The sequence below is a fragment of the Urocitellus parryii genome, chromosome X (genome assembly GCF_045843805.1).
Source record: "Urocitellus parryii isolate mUroPar1 chromosome X, mUroPar1.hap1, whole genome shotgun sequence".
Lineage (NCBI taxonomy): Eukaryota > Metazoa > Chordata > Mammalia > Rodentia > Sciuridae > Urocitellus > Urocitellus parryii.
Window position 1 is genome coordinate 21,973,726 of NC_135547.1, and position 23,389 is coordinate 21,997,114.

A 23,389-nucleotide genomic window follows, 5' to 3' on the forward strand; every position below is an offset into this window, starting at 1 on the left:
GATAAGGAGAGGCCACCTTGACTCTTATATTGCCTCTTACATTTGGAAGGCAAGAACCATCCTTGTGGAAAGAGACCTGATGTTTTGTAAAGTCTACACTATAAATATTTTGGTTCTCAACTCTTTTCCCCACTCCAATCTCAAACTTCTAAAGGATGTGACTCACTAGGATTGGTAGCAGTCACTCATGGTGGCAGTAACTGCAGATGGGGGTGGCAGAAGGAAAGGATCAATCTGGTTGGTTGGGTAGAAATTCTGCCTTGGATTCCACCTTAATTATCATAAGCTCTTCAAATCTAATAGAAATTTACAACATTTTTGGCAACCTTCATTATTCACCTGGAAAAATTTGTCATCTTAGTGGAATTTCTCTTAAGTCCCTTAATGTCAGTGAATTGTTTTTGGTATTGTCAAAATGATTCTGTGGTCTTGAGGACAGTTATCCCTTTCAACTTCATTTTTATATTTATTTGTTTTGTTCTGAAAGCCTTAGAAATGCAGGCCACGGTGCCTGAGACAGAGGTGGGGTCACTGACTACTGAATGGGACTTGGGAGGAAGAAGACTCATCTTTATGCTGAGGAAGAGTAAAACCCGGAGTTATGGTTGATTTTAATGTGAATAGGACTGGAGAGGCCCAGGGCGGACCTAGTTTGGGGTGAGCATCCGGATCTGTGAGCTAGTGTTGGCTTCAGTATCTCACCATGCGTATAAGTAGGGGGAGATTGGTACCCGCCTCTCTGTCCCATCAGCACTACCCTTCCCCTACGTCTTTGCATAACTATATTAATAGAAGTCAACACTTCACATACTGGCGCTCGGACCCCAAAGAAGCAGGCAGCGACTTGGCAGGTGGGCAAGTAGCAGGGAGATGGGTGGGGGAGTGGGCGGAGACACTGTCGAGTGGCGTCAGGGGTAGCCAATGGCAGTTCTGAGAAGGGGCGCCAGGGGCGGAGGCGCTGAGGCTGTTTAGCCAATGGAGAGCGAGCAACTACTGGAGCGACCTGGTGACGTGAGGAGCGTTCCATTCGGCCAGCGGTGGGCGGTTGCCACAGCTGGTTTAGGGCCCCGACTATTGGGGCCCCTTGTCAGGAGGAGGCAGTCTCCCGTCCGGGGAGAAAAACTCACTGCCACCTTTGGCGGCCGACGCGGTCCCTTGGGACAGTGCACTTCCTGCCCTCAGTAGCTGGCCGAGTTCGGTCTCTCTCGTTCAGGTAACAAGGGGTGGGGGTGGGGGTCTCTTGGACTCGGCTTGCGTGGTGGGCTGCCTCCCTTTCAGATGCACCCAGGCGCGGGGACATTGGCACCGCCCTTCTCAACTCGACAGCCACCAAGCCCCTAGCCCGGGTGACTACACGTGGCGGGGCGTGTGTGAGTGTGTACGAGTGTGTGGACGCGTGTGCGTGTGGATGTGGCGCGCGTCCCAACCTGCCTGGGGCGGTGGTCCGCTGCGTGGCAGAGGCAGGGCGGGCCTCCCGAGGCCGCGCCCGCGGCCCGGCCCAGGACTCGGGCCTCAGACGCTCGGCTAGTGGGTTGGTCGCTGCTTCCCGACGGATTTTGATCTTTGTTCTCCCAGGCCGGGTTCCCCTTCCTGGTCTCTCTCCTCCTGCTGGGCCAGTTTATCAGGAGGAGATTGTTTTCCAGGTTAGTTTTACACAAAGGAAGTGTTCTGTGCACCTCTGGTGCCCCCTCCCCTTTCTCAAGCCTTCACCTTCTCATTTCCTGGCTCAGCTCCTGGTCCCTCTTGGACCTTTGCCCTCTCCTGTCCGGGAATGATCTCGACTTGGTTGTTTCTTTCAGTCAGTCGGACTGCAGGCTTCCACCTCATTCTTGCATGTTGTGTCAGTAAATAGAGGCCACAGCCCCACACCTGAGAGGGGGAGGATGGCAGTGGCCGAGCAAGGGTAGGCCTGGGAATTCAGGATGCTGAGCAGAGATTGTATTTAAGAAATGTCCCAGAAAGCGTCCTTATGACTTGTCTCAGCTGCCTGCCCCCACAACCACCCATCTCAGTTGCCAACCATTCTAGAATCTCTTCTGCTTAAGTCAGGCTTTCACCTATAGTCTGTAATGTGGTTTCATTAAGATTCCCACAAATGTTAGGCTAGACCAGCAAGATTATTTCATTTCCCGGACTCAGGAAGTTGTAGAGGGTTTGATGAGGGGAAATCTGTTTTGTGTAAATACAATATGTTGTATGTGTACAGAGTGTCCAGAACCTCCTACCCCTGCCAGAGGGCGAGTTATTCCCTGGTGTGATTCATATTTGAGTGGCTAACTGAAGAAGGTGAAGAAGTGGAGGAGGGAAGGGAACAGCTCCTTAAGGACAGAAACTCTACTATCATTTTTAGAGTCCTCTTAATGAATATTAAAGAACACTGTGGTATGGTAGAAAGTGTCCTGGACTGGAAGTCATTGCCTTTTTTCTTTTTTGAGCTTTGCTTCTGTGATGCTGGATAAGTTGTTCCCTCTTTATGGTCTTCAGTTTACTCATTTACAAATAATGAGGATTATCACCTATAAAATCCTTTTTGTTCCAAAGTTCTGTGATTGTCAATTCATCAATATTAGTTTGGAAGCATACAGTTTAAGAAATGGTGGCCCACTTCTTTTTTGGAGAACTTTTAGTTGTTTCTCCTTTTAGAGGACAAACAGACTGGAAATTAACTTCCCCCATTTCCCCATTCCCATTCCTTTGGGCAGTGATCTTTTCTGCCTCTGGGACAGGAAAGTTGATCTGCATTTTCTTATTCTTACCTCATTTTTTTTCCTTTTTGTGCTTTTCCTTAGGGTTAGAAATTGGACTTTTGATGATGTTTGACCCAGCAGCATCAATAGCAGGCAACGTGATTTTGAAGCTGGTCTCAGCCTCTGTTTCTTCTCTCGTGTAATCACAAAGCCCACTTTGGACCTGGAATTCCAATCATGTCTGTGATGGTGGTGAGAAAGAAGGTGACACGGAAATGGGAGAAACTCCCTGGCAGGAACACCTTTTGCTGTGATGGCCGTGTCATGATGGCCCGGCAAAAGGGGATCTTCTATTTGACTCTCTTCCTCATCCTGGGGACCTGCACACTCTTCTTTGCCTTCGAGTAAGTTTCCATTGAGTTGCCTAATTATGATTGCTTTGATCCAGGGGGAAGAGCCTTCTTTCTGGGGAGTTTGCTGCTAGTTCTCGGATGACTTAAACAATGTCTGTAGTTGATACTAACTGAATTCATTGCTTTGTGGTTATAGCAGAGTATGTGCTTCCTACAAAGACTAAGACCTTTGATACCAATTTTATAGCACTGATTTGGGGCTACCCCTGACAAATTTGGGAATAAGGGAGATTCCTCCCCCTTTCAGTGGCAAGAGATTAGGGACAAACGGCCTCCTTTCCACCCTTCCCAAGTCTAGGGGTACTCTTGTTATTATAATACCACCCAACAATACTTAATCTGCTATTCTAGTCCCATTTCCTAGTCTCTAGCTCTCAGATAGCTGGTAAATTGAAAAGCCAATGGAATTGGGATCTCCAATTCACTGCATATTGGTTTCAGGCTCAGTAGTACCACAAACAAGCTGAGGGCATGGCACATAGATGCTTCTTAAAAGTGAGTTACTCTTTCTTTCCCTCAAAATCACTCAGTGTGCACTCTCTATTCTTTGTATGCCTGACACCAGCCTTGGAGTTATTTTTTTTCTGTGTTGTAATAGCTAGTACTAGAGCTACTGTTTGAAGTCTGTGTAGGTCACTTCTCTAGGGAGGTGGCCAGTTGGATTCTAGGGCACTGTGGCATGACTAGTGGGTGTGCTGAGAATGCTCTACACTCTAGGGATGAGAGCAGTGTTAATTGTTTTGGGATTACTGTAAGGAAGGCCTTGAGGAACTGGAGGTGTATGTATAGGCTGAGAGCCATACCTGATGGAAGCCTGCTGTGGTTCATTGTACATGGGTGACCTGGAAATGGAGCTCCCATGTTGGGGTGTGGTCAGGGTATATAGGAAGGGGACTCCTTGGCCAGGCTTTGTGGGTAATTAAAATGAGTTCTGGTCCCTTGGGGCTCATTTTGTCCCTCTCTATGGGCTATAGGCTTTCCCAGTGCATGCAGAGTATTTGGGGACTGTTTTGCCAGACTTTTTAATGATTATATCTGGCTTGAGTAATAGCAGGAGGGAGAGAGGCCCCAGTTTACACAGGGCTAGCAAAGTAAGGTCACAGGAGCTCTTTGTTAAAGGTCCTTTTGCTGTTGCTGCTGCTGGTATTGCTGCCGACTTTGTGGAGTATTTGGTGAAATCAGGCAGGTTGCTGAGGGCTTTTAGCTGCTTTCCAGTCGGAGTTTCATGGCTGAGTGTGTGTGTGCCCGTGTGCATGCACCACGTGCTTGTGTATGGTATAAGTGAGCATGTGCAGCTGGGCAGGCATATGCATGACACGAAACAATTTGTTTTCATTCTTCTCGTCATTCTCTCAAGTTTCTTTTGCTTATTCCTGCCTTGCTTCTTGTTGGAAGGGCAAAACTGAACTCTGTGGTCATTCTCTCTCTTTTTGTCCCCCCTACCTCTGTAGCTACATTTTTATGAGTGAAATCATTCATGAAATTGATGAGACCTGCTTCCAGGCTCTGAATGAATTGGTAGCCCTAGGTTTAGGAAAGCTCTGGTTTGACTGGCCAGGGGAACTTAGAATTTGAAGCCATTGCTCTTTGGCCCGTTTTGTATCTTGGAGCCAGTGAGAGACTCTGACTTGCATCTCTTCCACTTAGGCCCCTGCAGGCCTCTGAAGAAAACTGCTATGGGATGAAGCTTATAATTAGCCAAGTTACTGTTTGACAGAGGCTGGTTGAATTTTCTTCCAAAACAACTTTCATCTGCAAATTATTTCTTTCATTTTTTTGGGTACTGGGGATTGAACTCAAAAGTGCTTTACCACTGGGGCTGGGGCTGTTGCTCAGTGACAGAGCGCTTGCCTAGTATGTGAGAGTCACTGGGTTTGATCCTTAGCATCACAAAAAAATAAAAATAAAAATAAACAAAAATAAAGGCATGCTGTCCACCTGCAACTTTAATTTTTTTAAAAGTACTTTACCACTGAATTAGATCCCCAGCCCTTTTTATTTTTTATTTTCAGTCAGGGTCTCACTAAGTTGCTGAGGATGGTTTTGAACTTATGATTCTCCTGTCAGCTACTTGAGTTGCTGGGGTTATAGGCATGCACCACTGCACCTGACTGCTTGCAAGTTATTTCTTGTGTTTTTCCTATACATGTGAAGGGTGTGGTTTTTTGTAAGACTGTCCTGAGTTCCAGCTGTCTACATGAAAGAGTAAATATTTTGAAGGTAGGGCTGGGAGAGGGAGGAGAGAAGGAAGTTAATATGTTAGCTGAGAAGGGGAATGGGGAAGTATAAATCTGACCAAATTTGAGAGGATCCTGATGATAAATTCTTTTAACTGAGAATGTAGAATCTGTGTTTGTGTGAGTGTGTGTGTGTGTGTGTGTGTGTGTGTGTGTGTGTGTCGTATCCTGACAAACAGATGTTTTAGTGACAGTGTACAGTGACAGGCTATACAGGCACACTAGCATGCTTCTGAGAAATGAAGTGTCTCTTTCTGGTTGACCTTTTCCTTTGAGTTTATAATTTACTATTAACTACTTAGTAGACGGTAGGGTTTTGGGGATAGAATATGGATTTCATTGTCAGTATTAGAACTCAGTGAGATCCCAGGAAATCAGCTGAATTAGTCTCCTGCTTTCAGGCAGGTGAGGGTATTTGAATAGATGAATGGCTGGCTGTTTTCATTCTTAAATTGTCCAGGAGCATAGACTCCATATCCTCTAGCTGCTGCATTCTTGCCTTATGGGAAGATAGTCCAAGTCTTGAAACATATCTGAATGTGCATTTTAGTTACATGGTCCTGCTTATAGCAGGTGCTTAGGAAAAAGTGTGAGTTGATTTATGGCTGCCTGAGGTACAACTCTGGATCAGCCAGATGGCTTGAGAAGTCTGGTTATGCACCTGGGTGCCCTTCAATGAAAAAAGTGCAGTATTGGTTAGTAGTTCCAGTAAATAGCCTCAAAGTTTTAGTTTAAAAAATTTAGTTGTAAATGGACACATACTTTAATTTATTTATTTTTATGTGGTGCTGAGGATTGAACCCAGTGCCTCACATGTGGGAGCAAGTGCTCTACCATTGAGCTACAACCCCAGCCCTGTATTTTTAGGTTTTGCTTGTATGAATGTTGACTTTTCAAAGGAGAGAGCTGTAATTTTCAATGGAAAGACAGAAGGTTGAATACATAAAACAAAACAAAACAAGAAAAAAAGGCTGGTCACCTGGGAGCCAGTGAGCTCTGTATTGTTAGAAGTATTTCTGAAGAAACTAGATGGCCATTCCTCAGGGAAATTGGGCTGCATAATCACTAACCCTCTTGCAACTCTGAGAACCTGAAATTGTGTATAACTTGGAGACTAGAAGATTCAAATACACACAAAGTAGAGTGTAGATTACCAGTAGGTAGCTGTATTTAAATGTAGTTGTATTCCTGGTAAATGTATTTAAATTTAAAAGCAGAGTGAAAATTGTAAAATGCTTGAAGAAGATGGATTTGCTAATTAATTCTCAAGGGGTGAGGTATTGAGGAATTGTGAGTGTGTATGCCAGTTTCAGCTTTAAGCACAGGAACCATTTTTAGTTCTTTCTCTTCAAACCTTGTCTAGCTTGTGTGGTGAACACATAGCCATTAATTTGGCCTAGAGTATCAGGACACTGTAGTGGAATGATACCAACAACTTGCGAGCTGTTCAGCTACTGAAAAATTATTGTAGTATTTGGTCATACTTTACTTTCTGATAAAGTATGATCCTTGGGCTAGGCATGATGGTGCATGCCTGTAATCCTAGACTCCAGAGGCTGAGGTAGGAGGATCACAAGTTCAAGGCCAGCTCAGCAACTTAGTGAGGCCCTAAGCAACTTAGCAAGATCTGTCTCAAAAAAAAAATAATAATAAATAAACAAGGACTGGAGATATAGCTCAGAGGTTAAGTGCCCCTGGGTTCAATCCCTGGTATTTAAAAAAAAAAAAAAAAAGAAGTGTAATCCTAGGGAAAGGACCAAGCACAGTCTTCCAGAATTAGCTGCCTGGCTTTCTCTTTGAACTTTGTAACCTGACATCTAATATAGCCAGGGTCCCCAGAATTTTTTTTGTGGCAAGAATGACTATATGATTCTTGACCCCAGAACTAGAAGCAGTTGGCTGCTATGATCAGTGTTGATGCTCTCATATATGGAGGAAATCATAATAAGGTGCCATCAGACCAGTTTCTGTTGGACTGGTCCCCATTAATGCTTATGATGTGTACTTATTGGCAGAGGAGTCAATCACTGAGCTGGATGAACCGAAAAAAGCTTTGTAACACTGCTTAGTAATCATCCCACTTCTTCTAGCCCATTCAAATTCTACTCCTTTTTCAAACTCTTTTAATTATAACAAATAATCACATGGCATTTCTTATATTTCTGAATTCTGTGATGATTATACTTTTTCCTTGTCCCCCAGAGCTAGAGGGGATTTTTTTCAGGGTCAGGAACTATCTCCTATGTCTGTGTATCCTCCTCAGTGTCCTCCACTAGGCTTTCCATAGAGTAGATGGTCAGTAAATGTTGCTGAATGTATACATTCTGGATGCACTTAGAATTTAACAAAATTAACAGAATTTAACAGAATTACGGGATGGTAGAGTTGGAAAGGGCTTTGGAGAGACTATGCATTCTTTTGTGAGTGAGGAAACCAGGCCCACAAAAGTGAGGTTGCTTCATTAGGATCAGTTGACCAACCAGTGTCTCTGTAGGGTACCATCTTTCAACTCATGGCCCCCCTTTGTCTATGGGATGCTAAAGGTATTCACATTACTAAAGCTGTGCATGGTGGCAAATGTTAGATCAGCATATTCTGGGTTCTTGCTAGCTAGTGTGTGTGTTACCTAGGTTATTTGGGCCTCCCAAGCTTATGCTCCTAGAAAATGGAAGCATCTTTGTGGAAAACTGACAGCATTCCAGCATGGCCTTCTGGTAGTCTTGCAGGAACCAGTGGCCCATCTCTAAATGGGAACTTAGAATATAAGGAGCTTTGTGAGTTAATGAGGGATCATCACCTCTGTGGCTGTTTCTAGGTCCTGCTGCTCCCTGAGGAAGGATTGGTTTAGATCTCCTGAGCAGTTTGCTTTCCTTTAACAATTCTTTATGGTTCCTTCATTCAAGAGTTCCTGTGTTAAAAAAAAAAAAAAAGAGTTCCTGTGTATATTTTCAGCCTCTTCTACCTTTGTGGTAATAAGTTTCATACTGTCAATCTCCATTGAATGCCTCTCTCATCTTTTGAGAATGAGTCTTAATTGAGTATAGTGAATCTCTATTTTGGGAAAAGGAAGCACAAAGAACAGGGATGTCCCCGAGCATGCTAACATCAGTTGAGATGTTTATTGAAGGAAGGAAGAGACATCCTAAATCTTCCTCCTCAGATATGCCAGAGCCAGCATTCTATTTAAGAACAAATGAGGCACCTCATGCCTCTTGCAATAGCAAGAAGCTAGCTGATTCAGGGTAATTAGTGGGATGTTTTTGGAATGGAGCAATGAGAAGATAGAGGTCTTATGATAATGATTAGAGAAGGCCAGTTAATGGATGACCTTAGAATACTGGCCTGTGGAGTTTGGGGCTTAATATTGTTGGCAGCAAGGAAGAAATTGTTCTTAGTTCTTAAGCAGGGGTATAATATAATTAAAAATTGAAATTTGTTATTATAACTGAAATTTGGCAACTACTGAGTAGATTTGTTTGGATACAGATTTAAAACTTCCTCTGTGAAGAACATAGCTTGTCACCTCAAAAGTAAAAATGCCTGTTTGGTTAATTTTCTCCATTGCTACCAGAGCAAAAGAGGGTTATGCCTTTTCCTCTGGCCTTCACATAGCATTACATAATAAGGCTGATTTCAAGTTTTGTTTTTAGTGCTAAAGTAAACTTTTTTCTTCTCAGTAGACTCTGTCATAAGAAGAACTTTGAAACTGTCTTCTAGGGGTTCTACATGTTTATTATGCTCTCGAGGTAGAGTCTTAATCTGTGTTGGGCCATTGTCACAAACTACCATAGACCGAATGGTTTGTAAGCAACAGAAAATTATGTCTCATAGTTCTGGAAGTTGCAAAGTTCTAAATCAAAATGCTGGTAGATTTGGTGTCTGGTGAGGGTCTGATTCCTGGTTCATAGATGGCTCTCCTTTTGTTGTATCCTCACATTGCAGAAAGGGTAGAAGGGTCCTCCAGGGTCTCTTTATTTTTATAAAGGACACTGATCCCAATTGTAAGGGTGGAGCCTTAGGTGACTGAATCATCTACCAAAGGCCCACCCCACCTCCAAATACCATTACATTGGGAGTTAAGATTTCAACAGGAAATTTGTGGGGATATGAACATTCAGTCTAGAGCAGGTACATTGTAAGTAAGAAAACAGCCCTCTGTTCATATCAGGGAGGACTTAAGCAAAGGCTTATCCCTATCATGTTGGACCAAAGGGCATCATGGGGCTCTGATCTTGGGTCTTTCCTGATGTTCCAAACACAGCTCTTCTTTAAAGCAATCCTTAATAACAGCTATTGAAGCAGCCCCCAGCTCTCCAAGACAGCTCTTTTCTGACCACTTATAGTCCTTTGAGTTTGAATCACTATTCTATCATTTGATTATTGGTCTTATTTTTTAGCTGTTTCATGTGTTTATGTTTTTCCCAACAAAATTAACTCCTATTTCACTTGTTCTTCACTTGTTGGACCAATAGAAAGTTGCTGGCTGAGGGATTGCACTGATAAAAAAACAAACAAAACATAAAAATCATAGCAAGAAAGCTATTAGGGAGACTTAGAAGCAGAATAGAACACCAATTCAGACCGCCAGCCTGTGAGGCATAGCCCTGCCATGGAATCTGTTTGGTTTCTTTACAAGCTCCACTCATGAATCTCTTTTGAGTTTTTTCATGTGAATTGAAGTCTGTGTCATTATCATCATCACTTCAATGAATTAGCATGCTAGGAGTGGGGGATGGGACATGACGTACCAGCCCAGCCTGGCACTGCTGGTTACTGCTGATCAGTACCACCATGTAGCCCATAGGGACATATGGGAATCCAGTTGTCTAGCCCAGCTATGGAAGCTTGAGGCCGGTCAAGAAGTTGGTAGATGATGACTTAAAATGATGTTTTCTCTTTAGGTGGCAGAAATGAAGACTTAGTGGGAACGTGATTGCATTTATAAAATTCACAAGGGATAACTGGAACTTCTAATCCCCTGGAGGGGAGAAAGGCCTCTTGGTACTTGGAAAACAAAGAAAATTTTGTTCCCAGAAGTGTATGGATATCATTATCCCAAGAAGTGATATAGAAAGAAAGTACTAGGGGGTTTCAAAACCAATTAACTTAAATTCATTGGTGACAAATCTGGTCATTCTCTAAGACAAATTAGTGATGTTTGAAGATATACAAACATTACTTATTTTTGGGAATTACCACCAAATCTTCACATAGTTTATTCCTGCTGGAGGCTAACCTCCAGTTTACTGCAATCATGGGATTAACCTAGGGGGGCATTGATTGACAAATACAAGTTATATATGTTCTTGGTGGATAACACAATGTTTTGATGTGCATGACTAACTCAAGCTATTTAACATATGCATTATTTCATATACTTGTCTTTTTGTGATGAGAACATTTCAAATCTCTCTTAGCAATTTTAAAATATATAATAATTTTATTAACTATAGTTACTATGATGTGCATTGGATCTCTTAAACTTATTCTCCCTTACTGAAATTCTGTGTTTTTTGACCAACATGTCCCCTCAATCCTTTCACCATAGGTTTTTAAAAAAATTTTTTGGTACCAGGAATTGAGCCCAAAGGAGCTTATCACTAAGCCACATCCCCAGCCCTTTTTATTTTTTATTTTGAGACAAGAGCTCTCCAAGTGTAGGATCTCGCTAATTTGTTGAGGTTGACTTTGAACTTGTGATTCTTCTGCCTCAGCCTCCTGAGTCATTGGGATTATAGGTATGCACCACTACCCCTGGCCAGGCTGGTCTTGAACCCATGAGCTCAAGTGATCCTCCCACCTCAGCTTCCCAAATACCTGGGACTTCAGGTGCATGCTATCATGCCTGGCTTAGGGATTTAGGGAGGTTTTTTTTTTTTTTTTTTTTTTTTTTTTTACTGAGCCACATCCCTAGCCCTATTTTGTATTTTTTATTTAGAGTCATAGTTTTACTGAGTTGCTTAGTCCTCATGCTTGCTGAAGCTGGCTGTGAACTTGCAATCCTCCTGCCTCAGCCTCCTGAGCCACTGATTACAGTTGTGTATCACTGCATCCAGCTAGGGAAGAGTTTTTAAATAATAAATTTTTGAAAGCCAACACTATCGGTTGTAATTCACAATCACTGCTGATTTTCGAAGTTTCCTCTTACTTGGAAGTAGAAAGGCCTACTGGTCCCACATCTGCTTTCCCAGTCACACCCACTCACTAGAGACAACCGTCTGCCAGTAGCCTCATCTCTGGAGGAGAACAATACAATGAGCCTGTTGTATACTTGTTGACATACAGAGTGGATTGTTTTAGCAGGTGCAGAAGATAGTCTGTGTGGAGATTACAGAGACCTTTATCCTTGATAGCATAGCATAATTCAAAATCTAAGTTGTCCTTTGTCTGGTTTACAAGCAGGTGTTGGAACTGTACTTGGTTAAGCTTGGATCCTTCTGTGCAAGGGAGCAGCATTAATTTTGAATTTTTTTTGGTGGCTGTTCAACTTGTTCTATACCATTTTCCTTTAATAAAAAGAAATAAGCTCCCTTTGGTAGCTGATCAGATAGCTCTGCTGTGTGTGTGTGTGTGTGTGTGTGTGTGTGTGTGTGTGTGAGAGAGAGAGAGAGAGAGAGAGAGAGAGAGAGAGAGAGAGAGAGAGAGAGAGAGATACTGGGGATTGAACCCAGGGGTGCTCTACCTCTGAGCTACATCCCTAGTACTTTTTATTTTTTATTTTGAGACAGGATCTCATTAAGTTGCTGAGTCTGGCCTCCATCTTAAAATCCTCCTGCCTTAGCCTCCTAAATTGCTGGGATTACAGCACCATGCCTGGTTTATAACAATACTTTTTGTTTTTTTGTACTGGATATTAAGCCCAGGGGTGCTGTATCACTCAGCTAGATACCCAGCACTTTTTAGTTTTGATTTTGAGATAGGATCTCACTAAGTTGTTGAGGCTGGTCTTGAACTTGCAATCCTCCTGCCTCAGTTTTTCAAGTTACTGGAATTACAGGTATGCACTAATGCTCCCAGCTTCTGCTTTTTTTTTAAGATTTTGATTGGAGACTATATACTCAGGGTAGTTTGAGTCCTGGAAATATTACTTCTTTGCTTTTTTGAAGTTTTCTTAGGGATGGGCAGTGACTAGGAAGATGGCTATTTTCTGTTAGTGTAGTGATTTCACTTGTCTTGTTCATGAAACAAAGCCTTATGCTTCTCCTGTATCCTTTGGTTTTGAATAAGTGGCAGTGATCTTCATTTCTGAATTCACTTTTTGACTATGTGTTTCTGTGAAGGGGAGCAATGGAAAAGAGAGTAACCCACAAGCTAGTGATATGTATGAATTTAGTTACCCTGAATTCAGCTGCTAGATCCTTCAGTTCTCAATTTTCCCCCTACTCTTGGCTTTTAGGAGAAGGATATAAATGATTAAAAAGCAAGCTAAGGCTGGGCATGGTGGCACACACCTGTAATCCCATGACTCAGGAGGCTGAGGCAGGAGGATCACAAGTTCAAGGCCAGCCTCAGCAACTAATCAAGGCCCTAAGCAACTTATCAAGACACTGTCTCAAAATAAAAAAGGTCTGAGGATGTAGCTCAATGGTAAAGTGCCCCTGGGTTCAATCCTTGGTACCAAGAAAAAAAAAAGCAAGATAAGAACAAGGATTGTGTTAAAAACAAACAAGCAAGCAAACAAACAAAAAAGCCACTAAAATTATCTTCCAGGTTCAATTTTCATTCACCTTCATCAAAAACTGCCTCGCCTAATATAATAGTTGGTTTGCTCCCCCCATGCAGTTGTGTGTGACAGGGAGGCAGGAGAAGGATCTCACGGGAGTTGTTCAGCAACTGCAGCAAATGTACAACCTGGGGTTAAATGTTTGCCTTGAATGGACTGCAGCTTGCTTACTCCCCATGCTGATGAGCTAAGCTTTTTCCTTAGCTTACTTTCTCTGCTCTCCTTCTGCTCCTTGCTCATCCACTTATAGTCTGCCTCTAGTCAAGATCTCTTTTTTTCAAGGAGAAATGTGCCTCAGGAGGAGGATAAAAATAGGCCAGTGATAACTCTCATTGGATATTCCCATTCATTTGGTTTGAAATTCTGTTCAGATCAACAAGTATTTATTGATAGCTTCTTTTTCCCTTACATTTATTGGAGTGTGAGAAATATAGAATCATGATGATAATGTTAATGGCTGACATTTATTTAGCATTTACTATATGTCAAGTGCAGCTCTAAGCACTTTATGTGAGTACATTTGATCCACATGGTGACCCAGTAAAGTACTGTTATTATCCTCCTTTTATTGAAAAGGAGACTGAAATTAACTAACTCACCCAAGTAGGAGCTGGTAGAGCTAGGATTCAAACCCAAGAGTTTCTGGTCCAGTAAGACTAGTTTCTTGCTCTTATGAAGTCTAGTTGAGAGATGTAATCAACATGCTGAGAAACGGCTAGGAAATAATACAGTGCTCTGGCAGTGAGGGTACAGGGAGTAGAGAAGGGAGAGAGAAGCTTAGCATAGGCCTTTTGGAGGAGGGAAGACTTCTCTAAGTTCCAAATTCTTCATCCATCACATAAGTTGTAAGGGAATCTACCTCATAGATTTAGGGTGAGAATTGGATGAGATATGTATTTAAAGAGCTTAATGGTAGTGCCTGGCATATGGTAAATACTCCATAAATTGTGATTGTGATGATGACAGGAATGTCTCTAGGACCTGAAAGGTTGAAATAGCCAGAGAGGAAGAGGTATATTATGAGGAAAGAGAGGAGTGAATATGCCTTTGTGAAGAGTTTCTAAGGACATATAGTTTTCTTTTTCACTTGCTGATGGTCATTAATCAGCTACTAGTTGAGCTAATTGAGGGAATGAATATTTTCAGCTCATCAGCAGCCTTGAGTCCTTTTTTAAAATGTGGTGCTGGGGATTGAACCCTTCACCCATGCTAGGCAAGCACTCTACCACTGAGCCACAACCCCGGCTCCACCCTGAATCTTTTCACTGGTCTTGAAGCATGCTAAGATACCCTCTGACGCTGTGAACTTACTTCCTGATTGATCCTTTTCTCTCCCTCCTCATCAAGCTTAACCCTAATGCCAGATGAGTGGGCATTAAAAGCCCTGGACATTCCCAGAGTGGGATCAACTTTGGTGCTTGCAAATCCAGGCTCAGTTGTTTGCCTGTCCTTAGTGGTTGTGATCCTTTGCTGAGACAGAGGAATTGTGGCTCTCAGTAGGTTGACAGAAGGCAGAGGTTAGCTTGGGGATAAGGGAGGTCCTTTGAGACCATAGGTAGCATCAATCAATTGAGTATTTGTTGAACTCGTACTATGTGTTAGGTGCTTAGAGTAATTCAAGAGAAGTAAATAGCATGGTCCCTGCCCATGAGGTACTGCTGATTTTGTTGTGGATACCAGATTGACATACTTGTTACAATTGGAAATCACCTTAAGATAGGTATAATTAAATGTTGAATTGCTTCCTTTCTTCAGGTGTCGCTACCTGGCTGTCCAGCTGTCTCCTGCCATCCCTGTGTTTGCTGCTATGCTCTTCCTTTTCTCCATGGCCACACTGTTGAGGACCAGTTTCAGTGACCCTGGAGTGATTCCTCGGGCCCTACCAGATGAAGCAGCTTTCATAGAAATGGAGATAGGTGAGTCTCCCAACCAGCTGGCAAACTGCTGTGCAGTGGGTGGCCCTATTCAGTAAGGGGTGGAATCATAATAGTGGTTGCAGATTCAGTCTGCTATTCTAGCCTTTTCTTTCTGAGATCCTGACCACCCTGAGAATTTGGTAAGGCAGGTATAGAAAGATTATAAAGTCACATGCTTTGTCTTCCCTATGTTGGGTTGCATTGCAGGAAGGATTTATTAATAAAGTCTGGCTGCATTGTGCTGACGAGGATCATTTTTTACTTTTCTTTTTTTAATATTTATTTTTTAGTTGTACACAGTACCTTTATTTTGTTTATTTATTTTTATGGGATGCTGAGGATTGAACCCAGGGCATCACACATGCTAGGTGAGCACTCTACTGCTGAGCCACAACCCCAGCCCTCATTTTTTACTTTTCTTGGGGAGGTCACCAGCATTATTTTTTTTTGACAAATGCTGTAAACCGTCCTCCATTAGCTATTATTTTTTTATGTTACTGAGTATTGTACCCAGGGGTGCTTTACCACTGAGCCACATTCCCAGTCCTTTTTACTTTTTTATTTTGAGACAGGGTCTCGCTAAGTTGCTTAGAACCTCACTGAGTTGCTGAAGCTGGCTTTGAACTCTTGATTCTCCTGCCTCAATCTCCTGAGTTGCTGGGATTACATGCATGTGCCACTGTGCCCGGCTAAACTATTTTTATATGCATGCACATACATATAATTTTGGATGTAATTTTGGGGATTCGTAGATCTTCCAAAGCATCCTGGATCAAGAATTCCTGTTTTAGGAATTCTTACAGAGACTTTAGGAATTCTTGCAGAGGTGAAAAGGGGCAGCTGTACTGCCAGGAACCACTGAGAATTCCAGGAGAGGTAAGGGAAGCGATTGCAGGCTCAGTAGTGTGCAGTCTGCTGCTTAGATGAAGAATCTTTGGGAAAGAGATTAAAATGCTACACCATGAGGAGCCAGAATGGTTTTGTGAATTGAAGCAGAACATCCCAGGATTAGAGAGGGGATATCCTGGGAACTCACAGTGGGAAAGGAGTCTGCAATACAAGTACTGGGGAGGTAATGGGAGTCCACGCAACCAGCAGCGATGACTATCTAAATGGTTCTCAAGTTTGGCACCTCAGTAGCTTGAGTCAGTATCTCAGCCAGATAGAGTAGAAGAAAGGGACCCATGATTTTAAGCCTAAGAAGCTATGCCATGCCAGTAGAGTGCCTACTTGTGGCTAGTCTTTAGTTCTTTGAGGCTGCTTTCCAGGCTTCCATTCTTTTGTGTAATGCAAAAGAATTTTATTTGTTTTATCTGTGTTTTCTCCCCAGCTTCTTAATGGATTCCTTTTTGAAAAATCAAGCCTGCTTTTGTTGAGCTAAGGAGAAATTGATTTGTGTGCATGTGAGCTAGAACTACCTCGGGTTGGGATGAGGGTGGGAATAGTGGAAAGAAAGCAGAGATGAGGTGTGTTGGCATGGCTGCAGTTCTGGTGAGACCAGAGGGTAGAACTGGGATTAGTTAAGAGTAAGACAGTGAGGAGGAGTTATTAGTGCTGTCCCCACCCCCCATCTTGTCATTCTTCTATATTTCCCCTTTCCATTTACATATGGAGAAACTTAACTTGTCTCTTAACATCTCACAGCAGGTCAGCAACAAGGATAGCTCTTTTCTGCCCCATCACTGGGCCGAGGGCCCAGATTCAAGCTGTCATGTTGTGAACTCTGCATTTAGCATGTTTCTCCAGATAGAAGAGTGCATTCTTTAGTTAATGTGTATGTTTATATTAGCAAGTATTTGTCAGTTTACATTCAGCCCTGTACTGGGTATGCTGTGTGTGTGTGTGTGGGGGGGGGGGGGAATTCATGTGAGTCCTTTTCCTCATAGCGCCTCTTGGGGAGAGTGAACCATGAACTCTGTTTCCCAGGTGCCCTCATGTAAAGCATATGCAAGGGAATATTAAGGTGGCATGCTGGCACTTGTATCATCCCCTAATGAATAGCAGTCCCCATCCTTTTAAGACTTGTGACACACTGTTATTGTTTGATTTTACAGCACCTACCCCACTCTGCAGAAAAAGGAAAAATGTTCCATATGGTAGATATTTTTAAAATCAAAGTGAATTGAAAAATATTCTGTTTTTAGAATTATACTGCATGGCAAGGGCACAACGAGACAGGGACTCTCATATGCTGCGGAAGGGCAGCATGAAAATTCATAAATCTGTCTGGGAAGCAGTTTGGCAATAAGTAACACAGGCTTTAAGAGTTTATACCCTTTGACCTGGTAATTAAGGGTTTGCTAAAGGTTTAGCTAGAAGAAATAATCATATATTTTAAACAAATCACCTTAGAAACACTTTTAGTGTATCATTTTTCTTTTTAATATGAATATAGCTATTTTAATGCTAGAAACTTCATATGTTACTGCTCAGACATCTACATGCCTTTATGCTTTAGAAATTAATTTTAACACATGAATATATTCTTGGGGAAGGAAGAAGGGGACTAGGATTGAGTGATCAAAGAAAATTGAAGCTTTTGTCTACAATGTTCTGTTTTTGCCTGCAGTATCATTTAAATAGTAAAAACTCAGAGACAAATGCCTAACAATATGAAATTGGTAAATAAATCATAGTATATGCATATCATGGAATATTGTTAATAATGCTGTTTTAGAAAAAATTAACAACCCTGGGTAAGTGCTCCCAGTTTAATGTTAAGTAAGTAATTCATAGTACAAGATTGCATTTATATGATCTCAAATTGTTAAAAGTCATGAATGTTTATTTATCTGTTAAGAGAAGAAGATATGCCAAAAGGTGTGACTATTTCTGAGTTGAGAGACTGTCAGTAATTTTTATTTTTCCTTATATATATTTTTTTCAAAAACATATTATTCTTATTTTACTAATTATTTTTTTCTATTACCTATCTTTTTATGCATGTATTTTATTTTTGTAAGACAGTGTCTTTTTTGTAAGATAGTGTCTTAATCCTATAGATTTTTAGAATTTTGCAATATACTATATTTTCTTGTGCTACCATTCATCTACATTGTTTTAAATGGCTGCATAATGTACCATTCTGTGCATTTATTTATTTAACCAACTTTCTATTGGGACACTGATGTTACTTAGTTTCTCACTATCAAAAAGGACTCAGAAAAATCTTTTTTTTTTGTATCAGGGATTGAACCCAGGGGCACTTTACCACTGAACCATATACCCAGTCCTTTTTATTTTAAATTTTGAGATAGGGTCTTGCTAAGCTGCTTAGAGCCTTGCTGAGTTGCTGAGGCAAGCCTCAAACTTGTGAGCCTCCTGTCTCAACCTCCTGAGTTGCCAGAATTACAGGTGTGTGCCATCATGCCTGGCAAATCTTGTATGAACATCTTTTGCATTTGTCTTTGTAATTTTGACAAGCTCCTTGTAGTGGAATTGCTAGGTCAAAGATTATACATATTTAAAATTTGGTAGCTGCTTCTATGTTGCTCAATGGTAAGGTATGAAAATGACTTTTTCCCACTTTTGCCTATGTTAGGTATTTTTATTATTTTTGATATTTGTTAATATTACAGGTGGAAATGTTGTCTTTGTGTTTTGATTTTTATTTATCTGATTATTAGTGAAGTTGGATGTTTTTGTATATTTTTTGTATTTCCTTCCATGAATGTTTTTCTTTGTAATCAAACACACAAACAACAACAACAACAACAACAATAAAACTTGAGGAAATTCTTTTTTCACAAGTACATAACAAAATTTCATGGTGCTCAGTGAAGTTTGGTGGAGGGGGACACTGTGTGATGTTGAAATTCTGTCTAGAAATGGTCACCTGGAGAAGGTAGTAGACCTAGGGAACTTTTGATGATCCTCACTGATTTTGGAGAGATGGTGAGATTTTGGTGCTTATGTAATGGCTAGTAGTGAGATTAAACTGTCTTTACTGATTTACAGAAGCTACCAATGGTGCAGTGCCCCAGGGCCAGCGACCACCCCCTCGTATCAAGAATTTTCAGATAAACAACCAGATTGTAAAACTGAAATACTGTTATACATGTAAGATCTTCCGGCCTCCTCGGGCCTCCCATTGCAGCATTTGTGACAACTGTGTGGGTGAGTAAAACCAACAGGATATTGCCTGGGGGGAAAACTGAATTGAATCAGGGGGTCAGGGTGATCACCAGTTCTTGGAAAAAGGCAGTGGAGGGCTGGGATAGTGGCTCAGTGTTAGAGCGCTTGCCTAGCATGTGTGAGGCCCTGAGATTGATTCTCAGAACCACATACCAATAAATAAATAAAATTAAAAAATTCATCAACAACTAATAAAAATATTTTTTTTAAAAAAAGTCAAAGGAGGTGAGAAGATAGATTTAGCTGGGAAACAAGGTAGATTTAGATAGGAAAGAAGCTACTGCACAATGGTAAGTCGATTATACCCGTGTAGACCAAATCATAATTTAAAATCCTCTAGTCTAAAATGGAAACAATCAAAGAAAACCCCAAACTCTTTGGTAAATAGGAAAATAAACTTTACCTGTTTCTGAAATCTAGATTTCTTCCACTGGATCCAGGTCATGTGGGGCCCTCCTTACATAGAGGGAGGAGCATCCTTGTCCACTGGAGGGCAGTATTGAGGAAGGGAGGCCTATGTCACAGTAGTATTCCCAAGAAGAAAGGTGGTTAGCATTTATATAGTTCCTACTATGCACTAGGTACTGTACTTATAATACCCCCACCCCAAAGTTGGTATTATCCCCATTTAACAGATGAGGAAATAGTGAAGTACCTTTGTATAAGCTCATGTGATTAGCATGAGATGAAGCTGGAACAGATATAAAAAAAAAGGCCTCATTTTTCTCTCTGTTTCTGCTGTAGTGCGGCCAGTGTAGGTGTACGTGATTCACCTAAGCTTCCATCCATATGTATGTAGCTTCCTTGTAAACACTGCCTACTATGTGGTAAACCCTGGGAAGGATCAGAAACAAGCAATGTGCTAATTGATAGGCACATGTGTAACATTGCTTATATTATTATTATTATTATTGGTCATAATTCCAACATTCTACATGCCATGCAGCGTGTCTATGGTCCTTGCTTTCTTCTGACTAGCCAATTCATTAGCCAAAGTGTGGAGAAATGTATCTTGTTTTATTTGGTGGAAATCTATATATAGGATAGGATTCTATAAATCAAAACTCATTTTTTATTTTTTTGGTACCAGGTATTGAACTCAGAGACATTAAACCACTGAGCCACATACCCAGCCCATTTTATTTTTTTTAAATTTTTGAGGCAAGGTCTCACTGAATTGCTTTAGGACCTAGCTAACTTGCTGAGGCTGGCTTTGGGCTCACGATATTCTTGCTTTATTCTCCTGAGATGCTGGGATTACAGGCATGCACCACCATGTCTGGCTTTAATACATATTTTATTTTATTTATTTTTATTTTTTTTATTTTATTTATTTATTTATTTTTAGTTCTCGGCAGGCACAACATCTTTGTTGGTATGTGGTGCTGAGGATCGAACCCGGGCCGCACGCATGCCAGGCGAGCGCGCCACCGCTTGAGCCACATCCCCAGCCCCTATTTTATTTATTTTTAAAAAATATTTATTTTAAAGTTTTAGGTGGATACAATATCTTTATTTTACATTTATGTGGTGCTGAGGATCGAACCCAGCGCCCCACACATGCTAGGCGAGCGCGTTACCGCTTGAGCCACCTCCCCAGCCCAGTAATGCAGTATTTATTACACAGTAAATCCTTTTAAAAATAATTTATTAATTTTAATTAGGTATATATGACAGCAGAATGCATTTTGATTCACTGTACACAACTGCAGCACAACTTTTCATTTCAGTGATTGCACACGATGTAGCATCCCATCATACGTGCAGTCATACATGTACCTAGGGTAATGATGTCCTTCTTATTCCACAGTCTTTCCTGCCCCCATGCACCCTCCCCACCCTCCCTCCCCTTAGAGCAATCATAGTTTTTCCATTTTTCCCATGCCTCCCCCACATGGTAAATTCTTACAGGTTCTAGAATCTGTTTCTGGGCTTTTCCCATTCCACTGAGCTATGCCACACTATTTTAAGTATACTATAATTTTATATGTTTAATAAATGAAGATCAAGAAAAACTATACTACTAATTTTTCAAAATTTCCTTTACTATTTTCAACTATTTATTCTTCCTGAACTTAGGAGGCCCACCTGTTAAGGTTTTTAATTGGAAAAGCAATGTCTCAGCTCTTAACTGGCAGAGTGAGAGAGATTACTTAACCACTTAGAGCCTTAGTTTCTTCATCTGTAAAATGGGAACAAGAGTGTTCTTTTAACTTCCCATGTGATTATGGGGATCAAATGAAATGACTGTGAAAATATTTTGAAAAAGTAAAGGCTGAAAATACATGTTTTTCACAATTGAAGGTAATGACTGGAGTCTTTGAATTAGGTGAACGGTGGGGTTGCTTTTGTTCTGGAGGCTTTGGTGTTGGACTCTTGTCTTTTTCCCACAGAGCGATTTGACCATCACTGCCCCTGGGTGGGGAACTGTGTTGGAAAGAGGAACTACCGTTACTTCTACCTCTTCATCCTTTCTCTCTCCCTCCTCACAATTTATGTCTTCGCCTTCAACATCGTCTATGTGGCCCTCAGTGAGTATGCAGGGCAGTTACTGGAGTGGGGGTGGGGAGGGAGAAGAGGTGAAGACAGCTTTGGGGGGTGGTTGGGTTTCTGGTGAGACTTTTGCCATTATGAAGCACCTCAGGTCTGATTAGAAATGAGCACTACTGTTTGCCCTGGAGCCAGGCTGCTGAATTCAGCGCACATCAATAATTATTTACCAAGTGTTTCAGCCTTCTCTCTGACCCTGTATTGAAGACCAGGGCCATAATTACTGGTCTATATCCAGAGTACTGGGCATTTCGGGAGTGATCTCAAAGTTTGGGGATGTATTTTGGCTCACTGCATCCTTTTTCCCCCTTGTGCTAGGCAGCAGAATGGATTCTACCCAAGAAATGTCTTTTAGTAACTTGGGTTTCACTTTGGAGATAGAAAATACACACCCACATCATATACACACACCAACAATCTAAGGGCAAGTGGGATGTGGAGTTAAGGGAGTAAACTTGATCAAAACAACTTTTTGGAAAGATAGGAGCTCTGAGATGGATTTTGCACAAGGGAGGGACCCTGATAGGTGAGGAGAGAGGATTTTTCTTTTTTTAAAATTTTTTTTAGTTGCCAATGGACCTTTATTTTATTTATTGATACGTGGTGTTGAGGATCGAACCTGGTGCCTCACACATGCTGGGCAAGTGCTCTGTCACTGAGCCACCACCCCAGCCCGAGAGAGGATTTTTCTTGACTATTTCTGGTTTCTTTCATCTGTTAATATCTCCATACATGTCCATATTTGGGGGCTGGGAAAAGGGATGGAAGCTTGATGGTTGGCTTCTGCCCAACTTTAGTCTGTGTCTGGCCCTGCATTGGAAATGTGAACTCCTCAGTCAAAAGAGTGCCAGCTTGGAAAGGAGACTCTTCACCCTTGCTTGAGTGTGAGCCACTCTTTTGCCAATGTGGAACATGGGATATGGAGGGAAGGAAATGAGTGGGCACTAGGATACTTTGTCAGACTACTAAAGTCTCTAATTTTTCTGTCTACTCCTCCTCCCAAATTTCACAGAATCCCTGAAAATTGGCTTCTTGGAGACGTTGAAAGAAACTCCTGGAACATATCCTCCCCTGGCAGTATGTCCCTGCGAAACCTTCTTAAACTACTTTCCAGCATGTCATCTCCTGTCAGTTCTCCTACCATCTAGTTTTCAGACATTAGAGAGTGCCAAAGCCTAATTTTTTTTTAAAAAAGTGTAGTCTTAGTGGTAGCAACCAGAATGGAATATGGCCAGGGCTCAAAGGGAGGTCTTTCCCTCATCCCCTTGCCATCTGCCTCTTTCCCAACTCCTTTTCCCAGACATGACCTCTTTCCTTTAGTGGGTTGTACTTGCCTCAATATCTTATTGTACTTGCCTCAATATCTTACTGGAAGTCCCATCGTCCTGTTGTAATCAAAACTTCTTTTGTACAGTAACTATGTTTCTGAAAAGGAGATGTAGATTTCTATAAATCACATGTTGTTTCTTTCCCATTAATGTTTCACTTAAAAAGCTTATATTTTGATGAGATTTGCACTACCAGCGATGGCCAATATTGTTTAGCCTTGGCCCTCTCCAAAGAGTGAAAGACAAAAAAAACAGGCAAACACTTAAATACACTAGTGATGGTAGAGATTTGTCCAGTAGGGAATGAAGGGAAATCTTTTACCTTATGGAATTCATCTGGATATTTGGCTTTTTGTGACATTTGTTCTAAGAGGTAAAGAGGTTTGACTGGTACCATAAAT

At 41.5% G+C, this 23,389-nt stretch overlaps 1 protein-coding gene across 1 annotated transcript in view; it reads left to right on the forward strand.

Moving 5' to 3' along the window:
• Window positions 1–1,017: 1,017 nt before the first annotated feature.
• The window catches only part of Zdhhc9 (zDHHC palmitoyltransferase 9), a 29,281-nt gene continuing 6,909 nt past the window's right edge, over window positions 1,018–23,389 (forward strand). Inside the window, exons 1-6 of the mRNA XM_077793778.1 lie at window positions 1,018–1,213; window positions 2,790–3,091; window positions 14,816–14,976; window positions 18,934–19,092; window positions 21,504–21,641; window positions 22,673–22,719. Of these exons, the coding sequence (XP_077649904.1) occupies window positions 2,925–3,091; window positions 14,816–14,976; window positions 18,934–19,092; window positions 21,504–21,641; window positions 22,673–22,719 (672 nt within the window). The 5' untranslated portion in view covers window positions 1,018–1,213; window positions 2,790–2,924. The remainder of the gene's footprint in view (window positions 1,214–2,789; window positions 3,092–14,815; window positions 14,977–18,933; window positions 19,093–21,503; window positions 21,642–22,672; window positions 22,720–23,389) is intronic.